The 24,371-nt window shown below is 42.4% G+C and overlaps 2 protein-coding genes across 4 annotated transcripts; both read right to left on the reverse strand.

Annotated features, from left to right (window-relative positions):
- Positions 1-449: 449 nt before the first annotated feature.
- HPS3 (HPS3 biogenesis of lysosomal organelles complex 2 subunit 1) lies at positions 450-17,968 on the reverse strand. Of its 3 annotated transcripts, none has more exons than XM_074153898.1 (17): positions 17,717-17,968; positions 16,578-17,072; positions 15,073-15,259; positions 14,813-14,898; positions 13,474-13,666; positions 13,107-13,188; positions 11,027-11,181; positions 9,488-9,596; positions 9,096-9,277; positions 8,576-8,753; positions 7,715-7,945; positions 6,470-6,655; positions 5,341-5,529; positions 4,735-4,842; positions 4,166-4,372; positions 2,721-2,811; positions 450-1,505 (listed from the first exon to the last, which is right to left on the reverse strand). In XM_074153898.1, the coding sequence occupies exons 1-17, from the start codon at positions 17,937-17,939 to the stop codon at positions 1,378-1,380; spliced, it is 3,030 nt and encodes a 1,009-aa protein (XP_074009999.1). In that variant the 5' UTR covers positions 17,940-17,968; the 3' UTR covers positions 450-1,377. The 3 variants fall into 3 exon arrangements, with proteins under 3 accessions (XP_074009999.1, XP_074010000.1, XP_074010001.1); XM_074153899.1 differs by having other exon boundaries at positions 13,474-13,663; positions 15,073-15,244; positions 17,717-17,939; XM_074153900.1 differs by lacking the exon at positions 16,578-17,072 and having other exon boundaries at positions 13,474-13,663; positions 15,073-15,244; positions 17,717-17,939.
- A 1,080-nt stretch (positions 17,969-19,048) lies between these two features.
- LOC141468914 (tubulin alpha-3 chain-like) lies at positions 19,049-22,507 on the reverse strand. Its single transcript, XM_074154214.1, has 4 exons — positions 22,288-22,507; positions 21,180-21,328; positions 19,681-20,361; positions 19,049-19,448 (listed from the first exon to the last, which is right to left on the reverse strand). The coding sequence occupies exons 1-4, from the start codon at positions 22,406-22,408 to the stop codon at positions 19,143-19,145; spliced, it is 1,257 nt and encodes a 418-aa protein (XP_074010315.1). The 5' UTR covers positions 22,409-22,507; the 3' UTR covers positions 19,049-19,142.
- Between the last annotated feature and the right edge of the window lie 1,864 nt (positions 22,508-24,371).

Below are 24,371 nucleotides of genomic sequence, written 5' to 3' on the forward strand. Positions count from 1 at the left end.
GTTATGGTTTAATAGCCCAACGCCACATAGGTTAGACCTGTGTCGAACGAGGGAAGGATGTGAGACAGGCAGGCAAAGCAAAATGTGGGTATTACAGCTACCAGGACAAAGGAAGTTGCTTCTCTGTAACAAGTCTAAATCGCTTTGGTCTTTTTTATGGTATAAAGACTCTTCCGAAACTAGCATAAACCCTGCTAGTAAATTAGATCCTTGATTTTAGCTGTAGCAGGAATCCTACATACTTAATTTTTTTCCTTTCTCTCTTTTTTTTTAATATACATTTTATTTGCAATGTAGATGATTTCTTCTGACTCACTTCTACAGGTTTAAGTGAAAATGGATTGGATAGAGTCAATGTCAGCTAATTAGGCCTTTAGATGGTTATGGTATCATGGAGTCATTGTTTTATTTGTGGTAGATTCTCAAAGAACCAAACTGCATTCATGAGAAGGTCATAAGCTTTGTGACAGTTTATTATGATCGAATTCCAGCTGAAGGAACAGAAGGGTATTTTCTCCCAAAAGACAAACATCAGCACGTACCTGCACAAGTACCTGAGATGCTTACCAAAAAAAACCCTAGAAGAAATCAGAGTTTTCAGCTGGATTTGTGACCCAGTGATACTTCAAGTACTTGTCTACTGCCTGAGCGCAACAGGAAAAGAAAGAAAACAAAAAAAAAAGAGCAAGCAAGCAGAAGTCTGTATCTTCCACTCCCCTTGGGAACACTTCCGTTGCTCTTTGATTTATGGCCCTTTTTTGTGAACTGCTAAACGAAAACATTTTCAGTGTAACACTTGCGTAGGTATGTAATTAAGACGACAAAGCAGCTGACTGGTTTTGCCAGCTGGAATTCAAGGGGATGTAAGCGGGGCCCAGTGCCCCCTGGAAGCATAAGGCACTCTCACTCCTACCGTCAGGCACATGCTGGAGCGTAAACTCCTCCCCAGGTCAGTGTTCCAACCAGCTAACACACAACCGAGACCAGCTCCCTGCCTTACTCTCAGTGAACACTGCACACCCCATCGCTCTCTCCAGTCTGCATTTTTAGCTGTCTTGGCCCTAAGTTCACCCTCATTGAGAACTTGAGGGGGCCCTCCCCAAGAGCTGAAGAGCTTGTGCTTTTACCAGTCCAACCACCGGCCAGTTCTGGTCTGCTGGCTCTGTGGGGGTGTAACAGTATTAGCCTCAAAACAGATGCTTTGCCTCAGACAGTAGGTGCCATTCCACAGTTGTCATAAGAGTCCAACTGAGAAATAAGGCGATTTACGTGAGGGGAGTCCCACGGTACCTTACAGGTAGCTCTACTGTTTGTTTCATTTACTTTTTCATTCCAGCACATTCTTTGTATTTGAGTGCACAGTAGGCTTTCCTTGGTTTAGGTCAGCAGCTTCCTCTGGCTGCACTGAAGCAGATGTGGCAGGAAAAATGCTGCGGTTCCATCCTCTGGTAGAAGACTGAGGAAATCCCTTAGTTCCAGTTCTGTTGCAACAACTGATAAAGTTTCTGCTCAGAGCCGGGGGAAAAAAAAAAAAAAAAAAAAAATTTTTTAGGTATTCTGATTTTAGAACAAAGAAACAAAAAAACCAAAAAAAACATTAGCAACGTAATTACTAATTACAGTTATCAAATTATCTAAATATTGCAACTGTAATGAAATTTGAGACATACCCATTCAGGAGCAAATACAACCATAGGAAATCTCAAAAGTAAAATGAAATTATGTCTTAGATAAGAACCATACCTCTGTCTTGACTCGGGTCTACCTGCGGCACTGACGTTTATGAAGTCTGATCTAGTACTTCACATTTTGTATCAAATGCAAAGGAAGCGCTAGAAATCTAGACTAGTACCATAACTCAGCACGTCTGTAAAATGGGGTGTTCTGCGAGCAGTGTCTCCGACCAAGCTCTTTAACATTATGTTCTTAAGCGATAAGAGCAGAGTTACTGCATGAAAACAACGTTTCAAAAGAAAAAAAAATGCTAGCACTAGAAACTGGAACTTTATGACAGAGTCTGGCAAGTGTGCTGCACAATGCAACCCCGTGATGCTGCTTTTCTACCCTCAGGCATTACATTGGCAGTTTTTAAAAATACATATATATGTATGCTTTATTCAATCTTCTTATTCTGTCAAAACAAACACACTGGCCCCTCAGATACACTCAATATTATGGACTTCCTACAAACTTTTAATAGGGCTAGACGAACTTCCAGGGTTGGTTTCTCTACTGCTAGTAGTAATACACTGTGGTTTTTTCAACTCTATGACTTAATCATCAATACACACTTAAACACCCACTGGATTATCAATAGTAGCCTGTTAAGCTGTCATTGCTTAGAACCTTATAGTCATTTATAGCCTAAAAAACCCTTCAATTACTATCTATTGGTTCTATTTAATAAGGTTGGTTTTCTTTTTATTATGTCTATTCCTGACTTATCTAGGAATTCCCACTATTATATGATCCCCACAATTTACCTGTTTTCAATACAAAATGAATGCCATGATTTTTATATGCTCCAGCAACCAGACTGTACATTGCAGAATCCCGTGCTAGCGACTAGAAAGCCTGCTGGGCTGCATTAGCTTTAGCCGTAGAAAAAGGTCCCCTTTTTTTCCTGAATTACCACATCAGTATTCCTTCGCCTGAGCAGTATTAGAATGTCAGATGATGTACAAAGGCTTCTGGAGTTAAGTTGCAATCGATTGATTTACCTTTCAGAGATGAAATAAGAACAGGGCAGTCGTTTCCAGTCAGTCTGGCTCTCTTGCAAAGCTCAGGAAGCAGCTTGTTCCACCACACAGCCTAATCCACAAAAACCCACAACAAAAGTGTAAATTAACAAGGACTGCAATTAAAAGTACGAAAGAACCTGCTAAAAATACACTGAACTAAGCTCAGCTGTGTACAAATACAGGTAGGTTACGATGAACTCGATTTATGTAATGCCCTGAAATGCAGTGGTTTTGCCCACTGTAGTTTCAATTTTCAGTGCAATCTTTTCATACTCGAACATTTTTACACAGTGCCCCCTAGTGCCTTCTACAGATAAAAGTATACAAAAGAAAAAAAAAAAAAAAAATCGCATAATTAACAAGAGTAACGCAGTCAGAAGCTTAAGGCTTTTCCCTCCAAACAGCTCCAAGCAAAGTGGTGAATAGCACTACTATAACAACGCTGCTCTGTCTCCTGACCTAATGCGTCTACCTCCAACAGCTGTAGTAGTAAATTATGTTACGTGTATAATTTTGTTGGTAAGAACCAAGAGAAAGGAAGAGATTTCTTTCCTTTTTTAAACGTGGCATCCCTTTTCTTCCACCTGTGTGCACATTGCACACTCAGTGCTGCAATCTCACATTCAACTCTAACGTCCAAACAGTCAAACTATTTTCAGATCTGAATAAAAAGCACAAATCTGGTTTTGAACAGAGTTCTAGTACGTCCATCTGGCAGGTGATCACCTTTGCTGACTCTGGCCAGCAAAACTGTGTGCAAGTAATTGAGGAGCTGTGATGGGCATTGGAAGTGAACTCCTTTACTCATGGAACACCGCAATAAAATCAGCTGCAAAATTAAAACTGTATAGAGGCGTAAGGGGAAAATAGGACATAAAGAACATAATCTTTTCCACTAGTGCACCAGTACTGTTCTGATGCTATAAGGTCAGAAGATGCCCCTAGAACCCAGGAGGAACATACTTTTGTGACTTTATTTGAAGGACCATGTTCTCTTATCTGTTAGCTTACAACTAAAATTTCATGTTACACCACAGCGTCAAACCATTTAGAACACGGATTAGTGAGAAACTAGCTAGTTTTTCATTCACAGTGGAAAAAGGAACATATTACTGTCGCTTTTCTGAGGCACCGTGCCATCTGAAAAGACTATGCTTCCACTTTACTAGAGTGAATACAAGAAGTCAAGGAAGAAACTGGGGGGGGGGATCCATTAAAATTAGTGGGGACTGAGTTACGGAATTTAAGTGTCAAGCAAGAAGTTCAAAGCAAGCTATTTACTAAGCAATTTACTTTGTCTGAAAGCTGGGCTATTTGATCCATCCAGAGTCAATCTGTACGCAGTAGCGTTTCAGTTAGGAAAAAAAACCCCAAAGCAAACCCCAAAACAACAAAACTGAACAACTTTCGTGAAAGTAGCTCACCCGATTGTCATCTTTCAGCTCGTGCTGAGCGTACAATACAGCTACATCAGGACACCTTTCGAGAAGCCGCTCGATGGCTTCCTCATGCTTGCCTAGACGGGTACTGCAGAGAACACGGATGGCGAGGCCAACGTTGCCAGACTCCGTCAGAGGCTCCAAGACAGGCAGCACTGAAGTTATATCGGTTGACTGACTACATAAAAGAGACTGAAGACAAGAAGAAAAAGCATTGTTGGGATCCAAGACAAACTTTGCCAAAAAACATGCTAACCATAACCTTAGAACGGAAGCCTTCATTTATCAGAATAAATTTGAAATAACATTTCTTTTAATAAATATTACTGAAAACTGAGAAAGCAAGTTTAGAGTGGACTGCAAATGTAAATATTGTTATTGACATATCTTGTCAGTATTTTTTAATGCCATCATTTCAATTGGCCTTTTAGTTCAACTTGGAAAACCTGGGGGAGAAAGAGGAGTGGAGTCTGCTAGAGGAAGTTGTTCATACATACATGAACGTTTGCAGAAAGGATCTAAGCTGTAAAGAGTAAGATTTAAGGGTTCCATACCTGTAGTTTTGAGATATCTTCATGGTAACCTTTATCAGATGGAGAGCTTGCTGACATTATGGAAGTTACCCAGGGGAAAATCAACGCAAAATGACTGCAGGAGTTTATCTATACAAGAAAGAATCAAGTTGCAATAAAAGAAGTTTTTCTATTAGTGACAGTTCTATGTGAAACCCACCATAAGTAAAGAAACTTTTACTCTCAAACAGCATCATTTAGAATGAAAAGCTACTCTTTTTAGAGAAGCTACTCTTTCTTCTGATTTACCCAATTCAGTAACAAATAAACTAGAAACTTCTATTTAATTCTGTATTTCAGATTTTCCATTCAGAATGATTTAAAATTCATCATTCACACATTTTTCTCATTTAGGCAGCTTTGTAAAATTGCAAACACTCCACCAAACTCTCATTTTAGCCCCTATTTCTGTCCAGAGCTGAGATTCCTGTTGGAAGCGTATTTGCAATTGTCCCCAAAGAGTATGAGTGAGTCCCCAGAGCCAGCAATAAAGTGTTAATTCTGGACAGTTTATCTTACTAAGGATAGTATTTGGATAGATTTTGGAGGGACAATGCAGTCACAAAACTTCCTCTGAATGGTACTTACCAGATCCTCTGTTGTTTTCAATGGTTTGGTCTCAGGAAGTTCCTGCTTTGATATTCTCCAAACGTACTGAGAAGTAAGCCTCAATAAAAGCTCCTGAAGTATTTCTTCCTGAGAGCACACTACAAGAAGAGCTTCCCAGAAATCCACCAAGAGCTGAGGAACAGTGTTTTCGCTGTCACTACACAACATCTAAGGACAAAACCATTAGAGGACAGCAAGTTAGCACAGACGATGGTAATTGTTAGTAGCAGAAGTCAGAAGAGACAAGAGGAACAGTTCTTCACTTTTACTAGAAGCAGAATTTTGGCTCCTTTTTTGTCTTGATGTATTTCTAATAGAAGTGATTCTACATGATACAGCACTAGGCAAAGTAAGAAGTTTAAGGAATTATTTTAAGGCAATAAATTCTAAGTGACTGATTTCTTCTTCAAGATTTACTCCGCTGCCAGAAACATCAGCATTGTCAGCAAGTATTTACAGACTGCTAATTTGGAGGATTTTATATATACCAATAGCCAAGCAGCTGTCTTCAAAGGAAGAATCTAAAGGCCACGGTAAGAGATGCTGTGTAGCTCAGCTGGGTATAATGGTAGGACCCACACGGGAGATGCTTTAAGGTCTGGTGTGCCAGCAAAAAAGACTTTTACTTGGTTTCCAACTGGCTTTAAACAATAACGCTTGTTCTAATTTGAGTTTCATGAGTTGGTATTTCTGATGCAGGTCTTTCAAAGTACAGAAGTATGTTTCAATCCTAATGACTTCTTCAACAGGAGCTTAAGGAAGTGATTTATCTAAATTCTGTTAAATTTCAGTAGTCTCAGGAAGCTCAATTACTAGGAAGCCATTGAAAGATCCCTGAGATCAGGGCCTTCTCCATTCAAACGACAATGTCAAAACAAAGAACTTAATGCTTTTTTTTTTTTTTTCCTTGATTTAACCAGTATTTCTTTCAGAAGGTCCGGATTCTGACTCTGTAGTCATCTACTGTAACTGGAATATATCCAACCCTCATCTCCCTCTTTCTGAAGAAATGCTGACATGTGAGTGAAGGAGCAACTGAGGCTGTTTTGCTTACCCGTAACAACATCACTACGAGAAAAACAGAAGCAAAAAATGATCACAGGCCAACCTTGAAAAAGGTATCTGCTTCTTCCAGTTCAATTTTACTGTTCTCGTGTAAAGCCACAGTGGCAGCCACCAGTAAACCAGGCTGCATCTCCTTCAGGTAAACAGCAAACTCCGTTGGAATAACCATTCCTTCCTTACGCTGTCTCAAGAGTTTTGGTTGCCCAATGAAGCCACAAGCCAGTATAGTCTACAAACACAGTCAGAAATCAGGGAAAGAATTCAATCCACATATGATTCTACACAGCAAACTCGGTATTTCCTCAAGCAGTGAAGCTTAGACAGATGAAATGAAGGAAAGTCAGGGCAAGGAAATAAACCCTTTCTACAATTTACAGACCAGCTCTCCAGAGACCGAGCTCCAACCCGCGTGCCAGAGCGGCAACAGGCCGTTTGCCTGAACACTGCAAGGAACATGCTGGTGAAATCTGGAGTTAGAAAGCAGATGCTGCTGAATATCATTGTTGATGCAGCTCTCCACAGCTCCCACCTTGCAATTCAAAAACCGCTAACTTTGAAAGCTCTCCAGGACTTCTCCAACCAAAGCACGGTATCTGCCTTTGCAACAGCTGTTTATTTTAGAAGTTTTTAGACCTCCAATATCTCACTCTCAGGAAGAGTCTGTACTTCAAGCTCTGTCACCTTTGAACATTTTTCCCTCATTGATGCGGAATTCCTGCTTTGATAGCACTGAAGTAGCTTCTGATCTGATCTTAATAGAGGTTAAGTGCTTTGGCTCCACATAAGAACAATGGGAAATTGTATACAGAAACTTTAGTTGGTGTGTACCATGGACATTCCGCTCCAAGAGCGACTTTATAAGGGCTGTTTACACACAGATGGTGTTTTCACAGGCATATCACATATTAATTACAGGTGGAGGGGTGTAAAAATGCTGCTATACAACCCTGCCATGCTGCTGAAGAGCACTGGCTCTGCATGCAGAGCTTATTACACCCCAGTAAAGAGCATTTAATTTATCAGGAATTAACAGCTTCAAAACTTTTGCTTATTTGGTAAAGCTTTGCCAAACTAAGACTACCCTCCCTGCAGAGTAAACAGGACAGACTCAGCATATGCCAGCCCTCGATTCTGCTGTCGTTGCTGACACTCAGTGGAGCCTGTACCGCACATCAGGGGCAAGGGGAGTGACTGAAAGTCTGTTTTACTGTAGGATACAACTACAAGCCAAACCTACTGACTTGGGCTTTGCAAAGCGTGAATAGCTCATGCTTTCAGAGCACTTTACCTCCTTATAGGAGTCCATCTCATGTTCGTACATCGTCAGGTCTCCCATTTTCAGAGCCATGAAAGCCTTAGTAAGTGTCAGGACCACTGATGGCATCATCTTTTCTACTTTCTGAAGATACTTCACAGCTGTCAAAGGACATACATTTGTCATGCAGGGGCTGCAGAGGATGTGCGGCAGCTGCACAGGGTCAGCAACACAGAATATCTGGAGAACTTTATTTGCTGATTCCTATTAAAATAAAAGCCATTTGACAGTTTAGACCTTTCCAGATATACAGTCTTCTATGGCATATGAAAGTATTGTGGGTTTGGAGGGAGTTTGCTTTGGTTTTTTTTATAAAAAGAGACAAGTACAGCTTAGCTATCAAATCACAGTGCCTTTCCTGCCACTCTCCTCCCTCCTGGTAAAAGTAAAGGATCTCTAACCAGCAGTGATTCAACCCATATTCTGAGGCGCTAGAAGAACATCCACCAACACAGTGAATTGGTTTTACCAACCTGTATAATCTGGCAGTGTTCAAAGAAACAGTTTGTTTTGTTACAGAAATGGGAAATGAAAGAAATTTGAGGCAGAGCTTTCCTAAAACAGAAGTGCCTCTGTCTCTGTCTGCAAGCGGCAACTAGATCATTAGCAACACGCATCATGATAGCCCAGCCCATAATATGCTGCTTGAAAAATCACAGGTGCTGCTTGCTATTTTGTCAAGAAAAATGGGAAAATAAAAAACAAGTGAAAAAGAGCAACTGCAAAACTAAACAGGCAGCTCAGCATTTTCAAAGGGAATTTAATTAAAATTTGATACACAGTTCTTAAAATAAAAACTACATCAATAGATTAAGAAAAAATCCTTGTTTCTACCTTACTTAGTTCTTCATTTAAGTCTTCATTAAGAGAGTGAGTTAAGTAAAATACAAGTCCTCTCTCATATGTCTGTATTTCATCACCTTCTGAAACTAGTCTCTTTAAAACTTCAGTCATGGATAAACCTGACATTCTGTAGTACGGCAAAGCAAGGTGGTAATCCTTTGTGTCAAACCTGAAGGCGACAGAGAGGAAGGAAACTAAGAACAAAACAACTAAGGGCAACACTTTCGCCATCACTGTTTGTAAGAGCTAAAATAATACATCAAACAAAGTTGCAGACATCAGTATCTGTAAATACATAGTTAATGTTCAGTGTGATGCTGTATGGTCAATGACAACAAAGACAACCAGATACTGCAGAGATGACTAGATTAAGCCGTTTTCCTAGAACGTAAAGATTTATATTATACATGCAATACTAACGTAAAACAGCAAAGAATGATGGAATTTCATTTTAAGGTTACATTACTGGAAACAAAAGCCCACCTGTATCACTTTGACATCTAAAACATACCTGCTGTAGCAGTCTCCTAAGAAGGCACAACTTTCTCTGAATGCTGTTAGAAGTTCTTCTTCCTCATCTGATTTCAGGGAACTAGGGTCCATTATAGCTGCTCTGACCAGTAAGTGAGCCTCACTTAGAAGATGGATGCAACTCTCAGTTTTTACATTTTCATAAGTTCTACTGTAATCTACCTAGAACAGACACAGGATATTCTTAGGTTGCTGGCAAAAATTAAGAATATCCAGGAACAATTCTAATGAGGGCAGCAGCCATTCAAAACAGAATTATGGGCTATTCATGAGAAACAGATTACGTTCTATACAGCAATGACATGCATCAGAGATTAACAAGCAGTACTTATTTTTAGTCACCAAACAACAAAAGCGGGAGTTGGGCAATACCATTTCTCTGTAAAGCTGAATGGTTGAAACAGTGTTTATAATATATAAATTCCAACCAGGCTCTGACTCAGAATTTGTTCTGGATTTGATGCTGTCAGCCTTTCTGGAACTAGAGAGAAAGAGAAGAGTTGAGTTGTCAGTGTCCAAATAAACATAATGCAGCTAGAAAACCCCACTCACTTGATAATTTAAATGCATAAATAAGTATGTTTGCAGGCTAGTAAATGCTTGAGAGTTAAGCTGTGAATTCAAGTCATAATGGCTAATAACAAAATGGGGATAAGCATCTTCATACACCAGGAACAGAATCAAAACTATCCACTACATCTTCTCCCAGGCTTAACACCAGGTAGTATCAGATGCTTACACAAAGTTAAGTAATGCAAATTAGCTAAGATGTTTACCTACTTTCTGTAAGGACTTACTGCATGTTTGCCCCTGCAGCTCTATTAAAGTGTTTGCCAAGGCATGGCATAAAAAAATATTTGAATGCTTTTACTCTAACACATTGTTATGTGTAAAGTAAGGCCCTAGGGTCAAAACACTGTAGGAAAACACAAACTCTTTTTCTTCTGTTATTTTGGGTTTTGGTTATTTACATCTTTATTTTCAAATGACGGTGTTATATAGACTAGTATGTGTTGAACTTAAGCTTTTTGCCTTCTGTAAAGAACATATCTTCCTCAAATGCCAACAATAATCTTTGAAACAACAGAACTAGCAGAAGAAACTGTGCTTTCTACACAGAAAACTACAGTTATTTTGAATTACCATTCTCCTTGATGGGCTTGTCCTCATCTTCTCCTGAGTAATGTCTGTTCTAGGCTTTAAGAAAATAACTCTTCAATTCAGCTATAACTGTCCCACTTTCGTTAATGAACTTGAACTGACTTTAATAAACATGATTTCTGAATAGCTGTTTTAGAACAGCTGTTTAGCTGTCTTACAAAAAGCCCTCAAAAAAAGAATGGGAATAGCAGTTCTCATGAAAATATATAAAAAGTCACAAATGCCTGTGGCTACATACATGTACAAGAGTATCTTGGGTCAAAGTCTGATCCTTCTTTTGCCATGGGTTACTATAGTGATATTTGTAACTTTTCTTGGAAAGAACCCTTAGCCAAATGTAAGATATTCTCATTTTGTGCTACAACACATTTTGTTAGCCTGTAACTTCAATACTCCCACATATTTTTGTTTCTAAAGATAAAGATTTTTCCTTCTCAGTAGCAAGTATGTTCTTAGTAATGTTATTTTAACATTACTTACGAAAGTTAAGTTTTTTAGAATCTTGAGTAACTTACTTTGTTGATTTCAAGCATTTGTGACCCTACCTTCATTTCTTCTATGTCAGTTAATACAGCAGACTTGGAAAAAAAAAAATAAAAAAAAATTGATTTCTATTCTCATGCACTAACTAGGGAATTATTTCCAAACAGTTTTTCCACAGAGGAACCTCTCTGTAACTCCAACACCCACAAATTCAGCACTGTACGCAGAGATATAAATACCATCTCCCCAAAAGACACAAATCCTTACAGCATCCTTCTTGTAGGCTTTCTTCTTTCAGTGATATCTTCTGTGTCCGCCTTAGTCAAAAGAATTATATGGTTTTTGAAATGGCAGATAGCTCTTGGTCCTATAAAAAGCTCCATTCTTAATGTGCAGACATCCAGTGTGACAGGCGGACAAGCCTACAAAGGAAAGTAATTTTTTTTTGCAATTTCAGTTAGTATGTACAGTCTTTAAATTAAAAAAAAACAAAACAAACAAACAAACAAAAAAATGAAAAAAGGTAACCTTTGTCCAATGACCTGGCACTAAAAACATTCACTGGCTTTCCTAACTTTGAGTGCTTCACTTTAACAAGAATAAAAACACTTGGAAAACTATGACATAAATCATTTAACAAAGGGTAAAAAAAAAAATAAGAAAATTGTTTCACTCTTCAAAGCAACTGCACAGTTTTAGCTGTGTTTCAAAATAACTGAGCCTGAGGGAGATGCCTAACATTGAAAACTTAATCCCAAATAGTTTGAACTTGGCCAAGTTGTAAAACATTGCCTGACATGGTTAAAAGTCTTGATTTAAGTTGCTTATAAAGGCAATCATACATAGAAGTATTATATTTGCTTGACTAACATACCCAGTATTACATCCCTGATATGTTCAATAAGCCCCTTCCAGTTAAAACTTACCATAATGTCTGTCTATACTGGACTGAAAATGGAAAAATGCAACCTCATTTGCCCAGAAATATTCTAAAGACAGTTTTAAGGAGATAAAATACAATATTAACAAATTAAAACACACAGTGAAGCAAGGCACCACAGCATCATGTGCGTACCCAGCTTTTTGAAGAAACCTCAGAATTTCTAGTAAAGAGGCAGAGGGCTGCAGTGGCGACCAGGGGGCCCTGAACTGCCCTGGGCTAGCCAGAACCACAACCAGCCAGCTCTGAAACTGGTGCAAAAAAACAGCAGGAAAAATAATAATAATAATAACAAATAATAATAAGCAGCATCAGCATCACACTTCAAACTCCACACTGGGGCAGGAACACCCCTGAGGGAACGTAGCCTGTGGGCAACCCACACCAGGGCAAGGATGCCCCAGAGGGAATGTGGCCTATGGGTGACCCATCCCAGGGCAGGGACACCCTGAAGGACCGCAGCCCATGGAGGCCCCGGGCCAGAGTGGGTCTGCAGCCTGTGGAGAGCAAGCTGCAGTATGGACGTCCACGAGGGACTGCAGCCTGTCGTTATAAGCACACCTCCTCAAACTTCCTGCTGAGGCGGAAGGCAGCCTGTTGCCTGGCTGGAGGAACTGGGATGGACTGGATGTAACACACCGTGAAAACACAGAAAGCCGAGACTGGAGAAGGGACAGGACAGATCATGTTGTGTGTTTATATTCTTTATCTCAATACCTCTATGGAGAGCAGAGAATACGTGTTCAGCTCTTGAAAATTTTATACTACTTCTACTGTCCCATGGTTTCTTTATGTCTGCTGTCTACATGCCCAAAAGAAATCCTTAAATGCTAACTTAAAATACGCTTCAGTCTATCTTTCCTGGTATTTTTATTAACGTATATCCTAATCTTTACAATTCAATAGATTTTTACTGATAAGCAATTTAAGGAAGCGGAAAAGTCTAGACCTCCAGGGATCAAAAGCCCTCCTCCTAAAAAACACGCACTGAGTATCTGGTAGCAGACTTGTTCGAGCGCCTACACTCCTCTTACAAAAACTGGTTTCTCAAGGACACCTGAGAGAGAGAATCATCATCAGCTGCAATAGGGAAAACTCTGCACCCTTCATTCAGATTTATACAGGAAAGCACGCAATTTAGTTTAAAAAGTGTAAGTGATTTTACAGTTTTTTGATGTTTTTGAAAACATTTTCTACTAATGGTCTAGAATCTTAAATGGCAATACTAGATTGTTTCATTGAGACCATTAAAATACAATATGCTATAGATGGAAGTAAAATATTAATTTTGAATGTTATTTTATTGGTTTCTCCAATAGAAATCAGGAGGATTTCAGGAGGAAACACAAGGAAACTAAGTGCCATAAAACTACCCCCATTCTTTTAGCTAGATAACAAGAGGTGCACCTTCACAGTCGTATCAATATATGGATCCTCATCCCGAGCTGCTGCTGCGCTGCACCGCACTGTGAAACACTGCAGTTTCTCACTAGAGGGAAAGAAGAAACCACAACAATGAAGTAAAAAAATGAACACTTGCAAAAATCAAGTAGCCAAGACCACAGAGAACTGATCTTTTTCCTTCCTAGAAATGGGTCTTGAAGCCTAGGCAGGAGGGTGTGCTGCACCATGACATGAGCCTACCCAGAGAGTTCCAGGAGGCTATGAAGGACACATCAGAGGGAAGAAAAGAAAAAAAAAAAAAAAAGAAAAAAAAAAGGCAGCAGTATAGAGGAATGTAGTAATACTATCAGCAAAATCATAAACGCGGTACCTTGTAATGACGTGCAGGAACTGTGGAGTGAGGACTGCTTGCTCTGACTTCTCCGAATATTGGTAAGTAGAAATCAGTTCTACTAACTTCCCAACAGAGTAGAGATATCCAATGTGAGGTAAAGAGAAAAAGCAAAACAGACTCAGTAGTTCTCTCTCATTCTCAGTTTCCTCATGGGCCACCACAGAACCTCCTAGATGTAACAATAAGAAAGGCATTTTACACACCTCATAAATCAAAACCTGGCAATTCCTTTGCAAGCCCAATGCCTAAAAGATACTAACAAACCCGCCCCAGTTGCAGACTGGTTTTGTTAGTAGCTAGTGAAGAGGAAAAGAACTATATGAAGATCAGTGTACAGGTCAAAGATTTGTATGGCATGCTATCTGGCATTTGGAGGCATTTTTAACAAAAGTGCAGATATACCACCATGTGAAGAAATTCTATAGATGTAACAGCATCCGAGAGCCCTGGCAGATTCATCACAACTAAGCACCCATGGATTGAATGATCAGCCCGGTCTTAGACAACTACTTGTGAACTGGGATGAACACTCATCCAGGGCTGCAGTGCACCAAGATACAGGTCCTCGCTTAAGGGAAAGAAAGGGTGGGAATGACAGAATTTACCTATGAAGCCACTTTGGCATGTAAAGGCTGTGTTCCGTTTCTACAGACCCCCTTATCAAAGACTGTAGATCCCAAGAGAACATAAGGCAGCTGGAGTTAAAAAACAAGTAGCTCATTCTCGAGTCAGCTGCAACTTAAATGAGGCTTTGCTACTTAGCAGACAGACAACAACCACAAAGTGGGTGAGCAGGCAGGAAAGCTGACTGATAGCATCCAGCATTCAGTTTTTCCATGGGTCTGCTGGGGCTCGAGCTAGTGTGTGTTACTGAGCCCCTAAAATCTGCCTTCATCCTTTGCAGTTTTAACTAAAGCCCGGCAGAAAGGTAGCCTGTATCTTAATGATTATTAAGATCTCCAGTGTTGGCTAATGAGAGGCAGCCTAGTATCTGAGGATAATTTTATGAATGCAATGTAAAGAGTGACTGTTTTGTGATGAACACAGATCAGCAGAGAACTGATAAAAGTGGATTTAGTCTTCTTTTGCTGTGGTGAACTGATATTTTAGTTCAAGGTCTATGCAGAACTTGGAGAAACTTAAAAGACTTTTTTTGTTAACAGAAGATCACTTTAAATCATTGAAAAGGAAGGCGAGATCTTAATTTAAAAACGGTAACAGAAACAGCATACAAAACACAATATCCAAAGAAGCCTCTTCCTTTCCCAGGTCTCCCATGACACAGGCCATAACGCATCCACACATATCCATATACCTGTCCGGAACACAGGAAGCAGTTGAACAGAGTGCAGCTTTGTCTCTTCACAAAACCCAAAAGGCGACTGGTCGGGTGTAAAACATCTAGAAAAAAAAATGCCAGAAGAACAACATGGGATCTCAGTGAGAAATGACGAGCTTATAAAAACCCCAGAAGTCAAAATATCAGGATTTTTCTTTCAACAGCATGGGAACCACAGCTCATTTTGGTTTCTTGTAGTAAATTAACCCATAAAAAGGAAAATACATTTGTAATACCTGAAAAGCAGATACCGCACTTGGAAGCGCTTTGTGTCTTCTGTAGGTAACTCCGTGGATTCCAGTGTGACAGGTATCTCACACAGCTTACTTTCTTCCCCAAGCAGCTCCACTGGCTTCTGGCATATGATAAACTCATCTAATTCAAGCTGTGAAGTAAGTGTTGAAGGGCCTTCGTCTTTTACACCTTAACAATGAAAATGCTACATTAATTGTCCATGCCATTCCATTTGGCAGTAAGAAAATTACATGACACAATATCAACCAAATACTCCAACCACAGCTCCCCAGCTAGTGTTGGCTTCCTCAAACCACGAGATTTTGAAAACAGCTACGCCAGAAGATGAGAACAATCCTTCATTTAAGCCTCAACAGTCTGAATGCCTGAGAGTCAAGATTTCTGAAAGAACAGGTAAAGTGTTCATCATAAGGCAAGTCCAAGGCAATCTGTGCTGCAAATGGCTGGCCATCAAAAAAATGGAAAAAAATTTTGTTGGAGAGGTTTTAAGAAGGAAAAGGCAGATATGAAAGAAAGTTATCTTAAACTCACTTAAGTTCTGGAAAGCAAATCCTAACAGCGTTCAGGAAGTAATTTGAACTTTTCTGTTTGGTTTTTAGTAATAAGAACAACTAGAGGCAGGATGCCATTATCTGAGTTAAGAACCATCTTCACTCAACGAAGAACATTCCAGTTTATATTTTCCCTATCTCACTAGTTTTATTTACCTTTAAATTTTTTATAGGTACAGTTTCCATTCCTAAAAGACCATCCTTTTCTGTTTTAAGTTTCTTCAATTATAAATGAAGGATTTTCCTAAGTTTTGTTCGTGTTCATCTGATACCTTTCGGAAAGGTGAGGATTCATTACATACGGATTGATTTTTTGCAATACACGAGAATGAGACTTACTGAGTGAATCTACTTCTGGGATTTCTAGGATGCTAGAGCAAGCCTCTGAATAAGACAGAGGACTGAAAAGGGAGAATTTGCTGACGCCTTGTTAATGCAGGTTCTGAGCCTACTAACAGTCAGAAAAGTGCATATGCATCACCACAGAAGCATTCTTAAATGCGTAAGCCAGTATGCATGGTCCATTTCAAGGTTCATGAGATGTTTCTTCCATTTGGCCTCCCACCGGTCCCTTAGAAAAGACAAAGCTATTTGGGCAGTGACACTGATGGACTAATTTTTCCGAACACAGCACGCTGAACTACTACCACTTTGATTTGGCCCATGGTGGCACCCTGGAACAGGGATGTAACTCTATGTCTGTAGAGGCTGCGCTATCCTGAAAGGGTCTGCAGAATAATGGTGTCTTTAAGTGTTACCTCCAACTGCAGGTGGTACAACTTTCCATGCACTAGAATATTCAGCTGACAGTTCTAAGATGATCTGGAAATATTTCCTGAAGGGCAATTAACCTGTCTGAGCCTACTTTGAGAATACCAGGAATCAGTTTGCAGATTCTTGGAAATAAAAAAAATTAATTTAATATCTGTACTTACCTCCATCCACAGGCTTTTCTAGGGTGCTAACGCTATGTGCACACTGCTCTGTCCTGTCTGCACTTTGCTGGACCAGTTCCAGTTTCAGGATCAGAACATCCAGCTCCGTTGTTACAGCTATATGTCTGGCACAAAATGCAACTTCAGCAGGAATGAGGTTATCAATGTGCAAAATTAAGGAGCGTTCGAAGTCTAGCACAGTCAAATTCTGATTTATGACCAGATATTTCAAACAGAACATGACTAGTTTATTTTTGCAGCCCACAAGAAGATCTCCACTTACAGGACAACATGAAACGCAGAGGGGAGGATCTGAAAGTGGCATTTCCACAATCGACATCTGTTCTTTTAAGGTTTCGCTGTATGACTCTTCCATCTTGTGACCAACCATCCGAACACAAACACGGGAACTCCCCGCAGACATGCATCGCCAGTTCACATACGCTCTTAGGAAAGTGGCTTTGCTCTTTTCTTCAATTGTCACCAGATAGTCCCCTTAAAAGAAAGCAGCAGTACTGGTAAGACATTAAAAGACTAGATGACACAGTTCGTGAGCTCTTTCTTTATCTGCTGTAGCACATTACAAAGAACATCCTAAATTCTCAACTTTTACAGAAGATTCCAAAACCACTTTTCACCAGTTTTTCTCTAATTAAATCCAAAGCTCACGTTTATTTGCTGGGTGAAACACACTCCACGTACCATTAAAAAAAAAGGACTTGTAAATCTAGGTCGAGCCTAACTCCTAAGGGAATCCTCTGCAGGAGCTGGGACTGCAGACAGGATTTCCCTCCCCGCGAACGCACATTAACGAGAAAATGTTTTCTTTTCTGAAGCCCGGGGGAAGTCACGGACCCGCCAGGAGCCGTGGGGCCGGCTGGACCGACCGCCCGCCCCGCAGACAGCGAGGGAAGGAGCTCAGGCTCCCACCGGCCCGCGCTGCCCGGGCACCCCGCACCGGCCCGGCCACCTCCAGCGCCCGCACGGCTCCCAGCGCCGGCCCCACCGCGGCCCGGGACAGGCCCGAAGGCGGCCTCAGCGCCCGCGCTGGGCCCGCCGCCGGCCCCGGCGGGGCCCGCCCGCCTCTCCCCTCAGCCCAGCCGTTCGCTCCCCGGGCGCCCCAGCCGAGCGGCACCGACCTGCCTGGCTGTGGGCCATGCGCAGCACGGGGCCCAGCGTGGCGAAGGAGCCCAGGGGCTCGCAGCGGCCCTGGTCGCCCAGCGCGAAGGCCTCCACCCGGCAGCTGGCCGCCGTGCCGGCCACGAAGAGGACATCGCGGCCGCAGCAGAAGCGGGCCGGTTCCCGCTCGCAGGGCACCACTCGCTGGGACCCGAAGGGGTGCAGGTTGTAAAGCCGCACCATGCTCCCCGCACGGCAGCACAGCGCCGGCCGCCCCCCGCCGTGCCCGCCTCCCGGCCAGGGCCGCCCTCGGGCCCGGCCCCCGCCGCGGTGCGGGCGGGGCCGGAGCAGCCGCCGGACGCTGGGGCTTTCCGTCTCCTGGGTGCAAAAACAACGGCGGTTTTGTATCTAAATACAGGTATTTTCTTTAGAAGTCCGTAAATTGTGCGTACTCGGTGTGCTCTGCGGGCAGCCGTTACAAACACTTCTGAAAATGGTTCGCTTCTGGGGTATCTTTAGCCCACGTAGCCCCTTTTCTCCCTCCTGCTTTTGCAGAACATGTAGTGAAGGGGAAAAAACAAAGCCAAACCTACAAAACCCCACAACAAAACCCTAAAGGTTTTCTTCCTATTCAGGACTAAAAAAAACCCCTTAAACTAATGGGTCAGCACTTTTCCCCTGAACTGTGTGCCATTAGCGTAGCACATTAGCATTTTTGTTTACTAGGCCAATGTAGGAATGCAAAGATGGCAACGCCCTTTTAAAGCAGGTGACAGATCTGCTATTTTCCTTTTATCTGAATCAAATGCAGGGGACTGTGTTAGTTGGAAAATTTTTTTTTTTTCCTCTGCATAATGTCATCCTTCACCCCCCCCCCTTTTTTTTTTAAAGTAACAAGTTTTATGTCCTTAGCAAGTAATTTGGTAGTAAGCAGTAGTTCTATTCAAAAGTGCAATGGCATCTGCCATAACTAGTCAGGTAAATTACTTCAGTACAGTATTACTTGATTAACAAATTCTGGGGATTTTAACGTAAACCTTCTGTGAAGCCAGCCTTACTGGGAATGTGGCTTCAGGAGAGATTAGGTTCCTTTGTATTGTGTAGACAGGCTTGGAACAGTAACGGTGCCCTCAGTGCTGCAACAACCCCAAGCAGCAGCAGTCTCCTGCTTGGGAGAAACCAAAAATCAAAGACAGTATGTCTCAGAACATGTGCTCACAGGAAAGTGCACACAACGTCCTGATTTCTTCTACAATTTGCACATGACTAGATGCTACCAAAACCTGCGACCTAAAACGGTCCGTCCTTACTGAGTAGATACATAAATAGTAAAGAAGAAAAAACCAGAAGGTAGAACCTTTAAAACTTTATTTGAGAACAATCGAACAAGTGAACAGGGTTCTGCAATTCTTTTCTTTTTTTTTCTTTAATAAGTTTTTGCAGACTTCAGTTTTCTAAATATTCATCTGCTTCTTCAGCCTCTGCTTCCACTGAGTCTATGCCGACTTCTTCATAATCTTTTTCAAGGGCAGCCAGATCTTCCCGGGCTTCAGAAAATTCTCCTTCCTCCATTCCTTCCCCAACATACCAATGTACGAAGGCACGCTTAGCATACATGAGATCAAATTTGTGATCGAGGCGAGCCCACGCCTCAGCAATAGCAGTTGTATTACTCAGCATGCAGACAGCCCGCTGCACCTTGGCGAGGTCACCGCCCGGCACCACAGTCGGAGGCTGGTAATTAATGCCCACCTTCAAGAAAACAAATGAAAATTTTCCTTATGAGTGCTAAGGCTTAAAGACTTATTTCTGTTAACACTTAAAAATCGCTACAGTTATGAAGAAATAAAATAGCTGACAGTCACTTTGCACTTCAAAATATTTAACAAGGACATCACAACGTTGTAGAATGACTGTTAACCACTGAAAACTATACAATTCCTGACAATTCAAACATCAGGCACTTAAAAAGCTCTGTACGTACCTTGAATCCAGTTGGGCACCAGTCCACAAATTGAATTGTACGTTTAGTCTTGATTGTAGCGATGGCAGCATTGACGTCTTTGGGAACAACATCACCTCTATATAACATACAGCAGGCCATGTATTTGCCATGGCGAGGGTCGCATTTTACCATCTGGTTGGCAGGTTCAAAACAAGCATTGGTGATCTCGGCCACAGATAACTGCTCGTGATAGGCTTTTTCAGCCGAGATGACAGGGGCGTATGTTACCAGGGGGAAATGGATGCGTGGGTATGGAACAAGGTTAGTTTGAAATTCTGTCAGATCTACGTTGAGGGCTCCATCAAAACGCAGCGAAGCTGTGATGGATGAAACAATTTGCCCAATTAATCGGTTTAAATTGGTGTAAGTGGGACGTTCAATGTCAAGGTTACGACGACATATATCGTAAATGGCTTCATTATCTACCATGAAGGCGCAGTCTGAATGCTCTAATGTTGTGTGGGTAGTTAGAATTGAGTTGTAAGGTTCCACCACAGCCGTGGAAACTTGTGGTGCTGGATAAATCGCAAACTCTAGTTTAGATTTTTTTCCATAATCAACAGAGAGCCTTTCCATGAGCAGAGATGCAAACCCTGAACCAGTGCCTCCTCCAAAACTATGAAAGATAAGGAAACCTTGCAGCCCTGTGCACAGATCAGCCTATAATGGGGTTGGGGAAAAAAAGGGAGAAAAAAAAAGTTATTGATGATTTTGGAGAAAGCAGTATGCAAATAATCATTGAAACGCATTTCTTTCTTACGTTTCTTAGTTTTAGATTGTTAGAATAAAAAAACCCAGCATTTTTGAAAGGTGGTCTTCCTCTTTTCTCACGTCTTTTACTCAAAAGTACCAGTGCCTCCACATAACCTTTTCTGAATAAGAATAGTCGCTTAGTCTTTGATGCCATTTTAATCCTACTCTAAGAAAAGCAGCTGTGCACCACTGTGGCAAATTACTATAAATTACAGCTGAGTTGCAGCTTTAGAATCTGTTTATGTTCCCATTCTAGCTTTCAGCACGTATCATTAGATGTTGAAAACAAGGGGCTTTTTTAATTCTTGTAATTTTAACTAAACTAGACAATCACTATTGAATCATATCATCCTACAGGAGTTTCTCACAACGCAATGTCAAGATAAAAAAACTAGAGAAGTAATTAAAATTGCTAAGCGTTCAACCTAAATCTGAGGTTCAGGGTACTAGAAATATTTTGCATGACATATAATGGCACAATTCAAACTGAAAATAACAAGCAAAAAAGTATAGAAGTATTTCAGAGCCTAAAAAGTTTAAGTTTTACTGACTGCATTTTTATTTAACGGGGGAGGGGTGGAGCAAGGAGATAATAGCTTTGTTTTGCTTTAAACAATCAACTATGCACAAAATTCTTAGGGAAAAAACACAGCAAGCCATCATTATAGATAGCTACACAGCTGTATCAATTACTTTAAATACTGACCTGCAGCATGAATTCTTACCAGTTTGCGAATGCGGTCTAGCACTAGATCAACAATCTCTTTTCCAATAGTATAATGGCCTCTGGCGTAATTGTTGGCTGCATCCTCTTTCCCAGTAATGAGCTGCTCAGGATGGAATAACTGCCTATATGTGCCTGTACGCACTTCATCTACAAAGAAACAAAATGCCACAACATAAACTTGACCTGTTCATTTCTGTGTGCACTGCCTAGTGATTACACACTAAGTGTGCATCTCAAAAGAGTGCAGACCGCATCCCTTGCTAAACGCAGCTTGTCTGACTGACCGAAAAAGTTGGCACAACTTCAGCCCCTTTTCTTAGGGGAAAACAACAGGCACTCACAAAGCAGGATTTGCACCTGAGAACACAGAGGTCAATCAGAAAAGTACATTACAGGTACAGACAAGATTCTGGATAGCAATTAAACAGAACTCTGGATGCAGTGCAGCAGTCTAGAAAGATTATCCAAGCTGTAAAAAAGCTCTACTGTTTTCCAGATGACGTTACCTGTAGAGCATTATTTCATTTCTTCCAAATAAGAACCTCAAATGTCAAAACGGCATCCAGACACACATCTTTTACAATCTATAGCACTCTGAGCAAACAGAAAAGACTGCAGGGAATCTTGGAGCATCTCCCTTATGAGGAAAGTTTGAGAGAGCTGGGACTCTTTAGCCTGGAGAAAAGAAGGCTGAGGGGAGACCTTATCAGTGCTTTTAAGTATCTAAAGGGTGGGTTGAAGGAGGAGGGAGCCAGACTCTTTTCAGTGGTTGCCAGTGACAGGACGAGGGGCAACGGGCACAAGTTGGAACATAGGAGGTTCCACTCAAATATGAGAAAAAACTTCTTCACGGTGAGGGTGACAGAACCCTGGAACAGGCTGCCCAGGGAGGTTGTGGAGTCCCCTTCTTTGGAGATTTTCAAGACCCGCCTGGATGCAGTCCTGAGTAACATGCTCTAACATGCTCTAGGCAATCCTGCTTCAGCAGGGGAGTTGGACTAGATGATCTCTATGGTCCCTTCCAACTCTAAAAATTCAGTGAAATTCAGTGAATCTGTAGGGGATCTTCACTTTTACATTGAAGATCTTTACTATTGGGTACATACCAACTACAGTTGGCTCGAGGTCCACAAACACGGCTCTGGGAACATGTTTACCAGCTCCTGTCTCACTGAAGAAAGTGTTAAATGAATCATCTCCACTTCCCATAGTTTTATCGCTTGGCATTTGACCATCAGGCTGGATCCCATGTTCAAGACAATACAATTCCCAACATGCATTGCCAATCTGAACACCAGCCTGACCAACATGGATGGATATGCATTCACGCTGCAAATTAAAAACAGAACAATGATAATGAGATATGGGGCTACCTGTCTTCTAGATTTTGTTCTCATAACTAGCTACTTGTGGGTTTTATCTTTGCATGATCTTTCTAAGCTGCCGTATTAGTCTAGTTGGAGGTGTCCATGGCCATGACAGGGGTGTTGCATTCAAATTATCTTTAAGGTCCCTTCCAACCCAAACTATTCTGTGATTCTATGATTCCCTGTCTGCTCTTGAATGAGAATTTAACTGATCGTCTGCGGCTGGCATGACTCTACTCACCTTAGTTGACCTGGACTGACTTTGAGAATATTAGAACATCTTAAAAACAACATAGTCTCTACAAACACATAGGGTGAATACAGACTCATCATCTGTTACCATGCCACACGTATATTATATCTTTAACATTCTGCCTAATCTCTTTTCCACCTTCCTTTAGTTTTGGAAGACCTCTTTACATAATATTGCCTTGATTTGTTGCCAAATGATATACTGGGTAACTACTGCAAGAATCTTTCCTGTACAGGACCACTTGATATGTTTTATTTTATAATCATAGAGAGATATCTAGCCCCTGGTGATTCATACATATTTGAGTTCCTTTTTGAAATCATCTAAGACCCAATCAAATGTCATCTGCCCACGTTTAGTCAGCTCCTTTGATTCTAAACAACTGCGCCATATGTTTAATCTGTCAATAACTCATTTTTGTCTTACACCCCGGACAGAAATACACTGTTTTTCTAGCTGACTGTTACAGCGTATCTAGGAAAAAGCAGAGATGGAAAAGAGAAAGCAGGGTGTCTGGTCTGCTCTTTCGTGCTTCTTGACAGCTTCATCAAAGCTTGCATCCTCGATCCCACGTTTTAAACCTCCTCCGCGCAGTGGCTCTTCGGGAGCCTTTCGCCAGCGGTGACAACCCCGCGCTCGCTTCCGCCTCAGCCCCGCCCCGCCGCGCGCGCGATGTCTACCAACCACCGCCAGCCCCGCCCCCCTCCAGCGTGGCCCGCTCCAGCCGTTGGCTGCCGCTCAGACTCCCCTCCGCTAATTGGCTACACTTTCCCGCCGTCCCTGCCGCCCGCCTCGGGCTTCAGTCAGCCCCGCGGTCCCCGCCGGGAACGGGTCTCCAACGTTTTCTGCACGCTAACCGCCGGCCAGCTTCTGTGCCTCGCCCTCCTTGAACTATTAACTCTCTAATATTAATGTAATAATAGTAATAAACTAGCTTCTGCCCGATCCTTCTGCCGTACTGCTACAGCGGGGAGAATTGCCTGCAAGCCCTTCCGCAGCACGCGCAGCCGCAGCCCCCTCAGACTGCCGCCGCCGCCGTCGCAGCACTCCCAAACGCCCGGCCCTTCCCGTTCCCTTTCCTTTTCCTTTCCCCTTTCCCTCCCCAGCCGCGGGGCCCGCTCCCCACCATGATGCCGCGCGAAGCCTAGCTGCTCCGGCCCGCCGCGCCACCACCTCCGCCGCCGCCCGTCGAACTGCACCAACCGTCAAGGTCCAACCGCCTCCAGCCCCTCGCGCTCGCGTGCTGGCTCCCCATTGGCTGTAACCCGGGGCGGTCCAGAGGCGAGCGGAGACCCCTGATTAGCCGAGGGCGCCCTTCTCCCCCACGTGGGGTGATGATTGCCATTTGCTCTCCCGACGGCGCGCGAGCAGGGCTGCATGCGACCGGGCGGGGCTCGAGTGGCCGGGGCGCGGGCGGGCGCCTCAGCCGCGGGCCCTGAGGTGGGTTGGGGAGGCGGCCTTCGCCGGGCCGGGGTCGGGGCCAGGGCAATGTGCCGCCTCGCCTCGGGACAGCTGCGAGGCACTGGCTCGGGGCCGTTGTGGAGGCCGGGCGAAGGCTGAGCGTGTCAGG

The sequence above is a fragment of the Numenius arquata genome, chromosome 9 (genome assembly GCF_964106895.1).
Source record: "Numenius arquata chromosome 9, bNumArq3.hap1.1, whole genome shotgun sequence".
Lineage (NCBI taxonomy): Eukaryota > Metazoa > Chordata > Aves > Charadriiformes > Scolopacidae > Numenius > Numenius arquata.

Coding starts and splice junctions, on each gene's coding strand:
- LOC141468914 (XM_074154214.1), bottom strand. CDS start 22,408: ATGCCAAGCGATAAAACTATGGGAAGTGGAGATGATTCATTTAACACT. Junction 21,329..22,287: donor CCTCGAGCCAACTGTAGTTG/GTATGTACCCAA, acceptor GTTTCTTTGTAG/ATGAAGTGCGTACAGGCACA. Junction 20,362..21,179: donor TAGACCGCATTCGCAAACTG/GTAAGAATTCAT, acceptor ACCCCATTATAG/GCTGATCTGTGCACAGGGCT.
- HPS3 (XM_074153898.1), bottom strand. CDS start 17,939: ATGGTGCGGCTTTACAACCTGCACCCCTTCGGGTCCCAGCGAGTGGTG. Junction 6,656..7,714: donor AGATGGACTCCTATAAGGAG/GTAAAGTGCTCT, acceptor CTGTGTTTGTAG/ACTATACTGGCTTGTGGCTT. Junction 5,530..6,469: donor AAGCAGATACCTTTTTCAAG/GTTGGCCTGTGA, acceptor TTTTGTCCTTAG/ATGTTGTGTAGTGACAGCGA.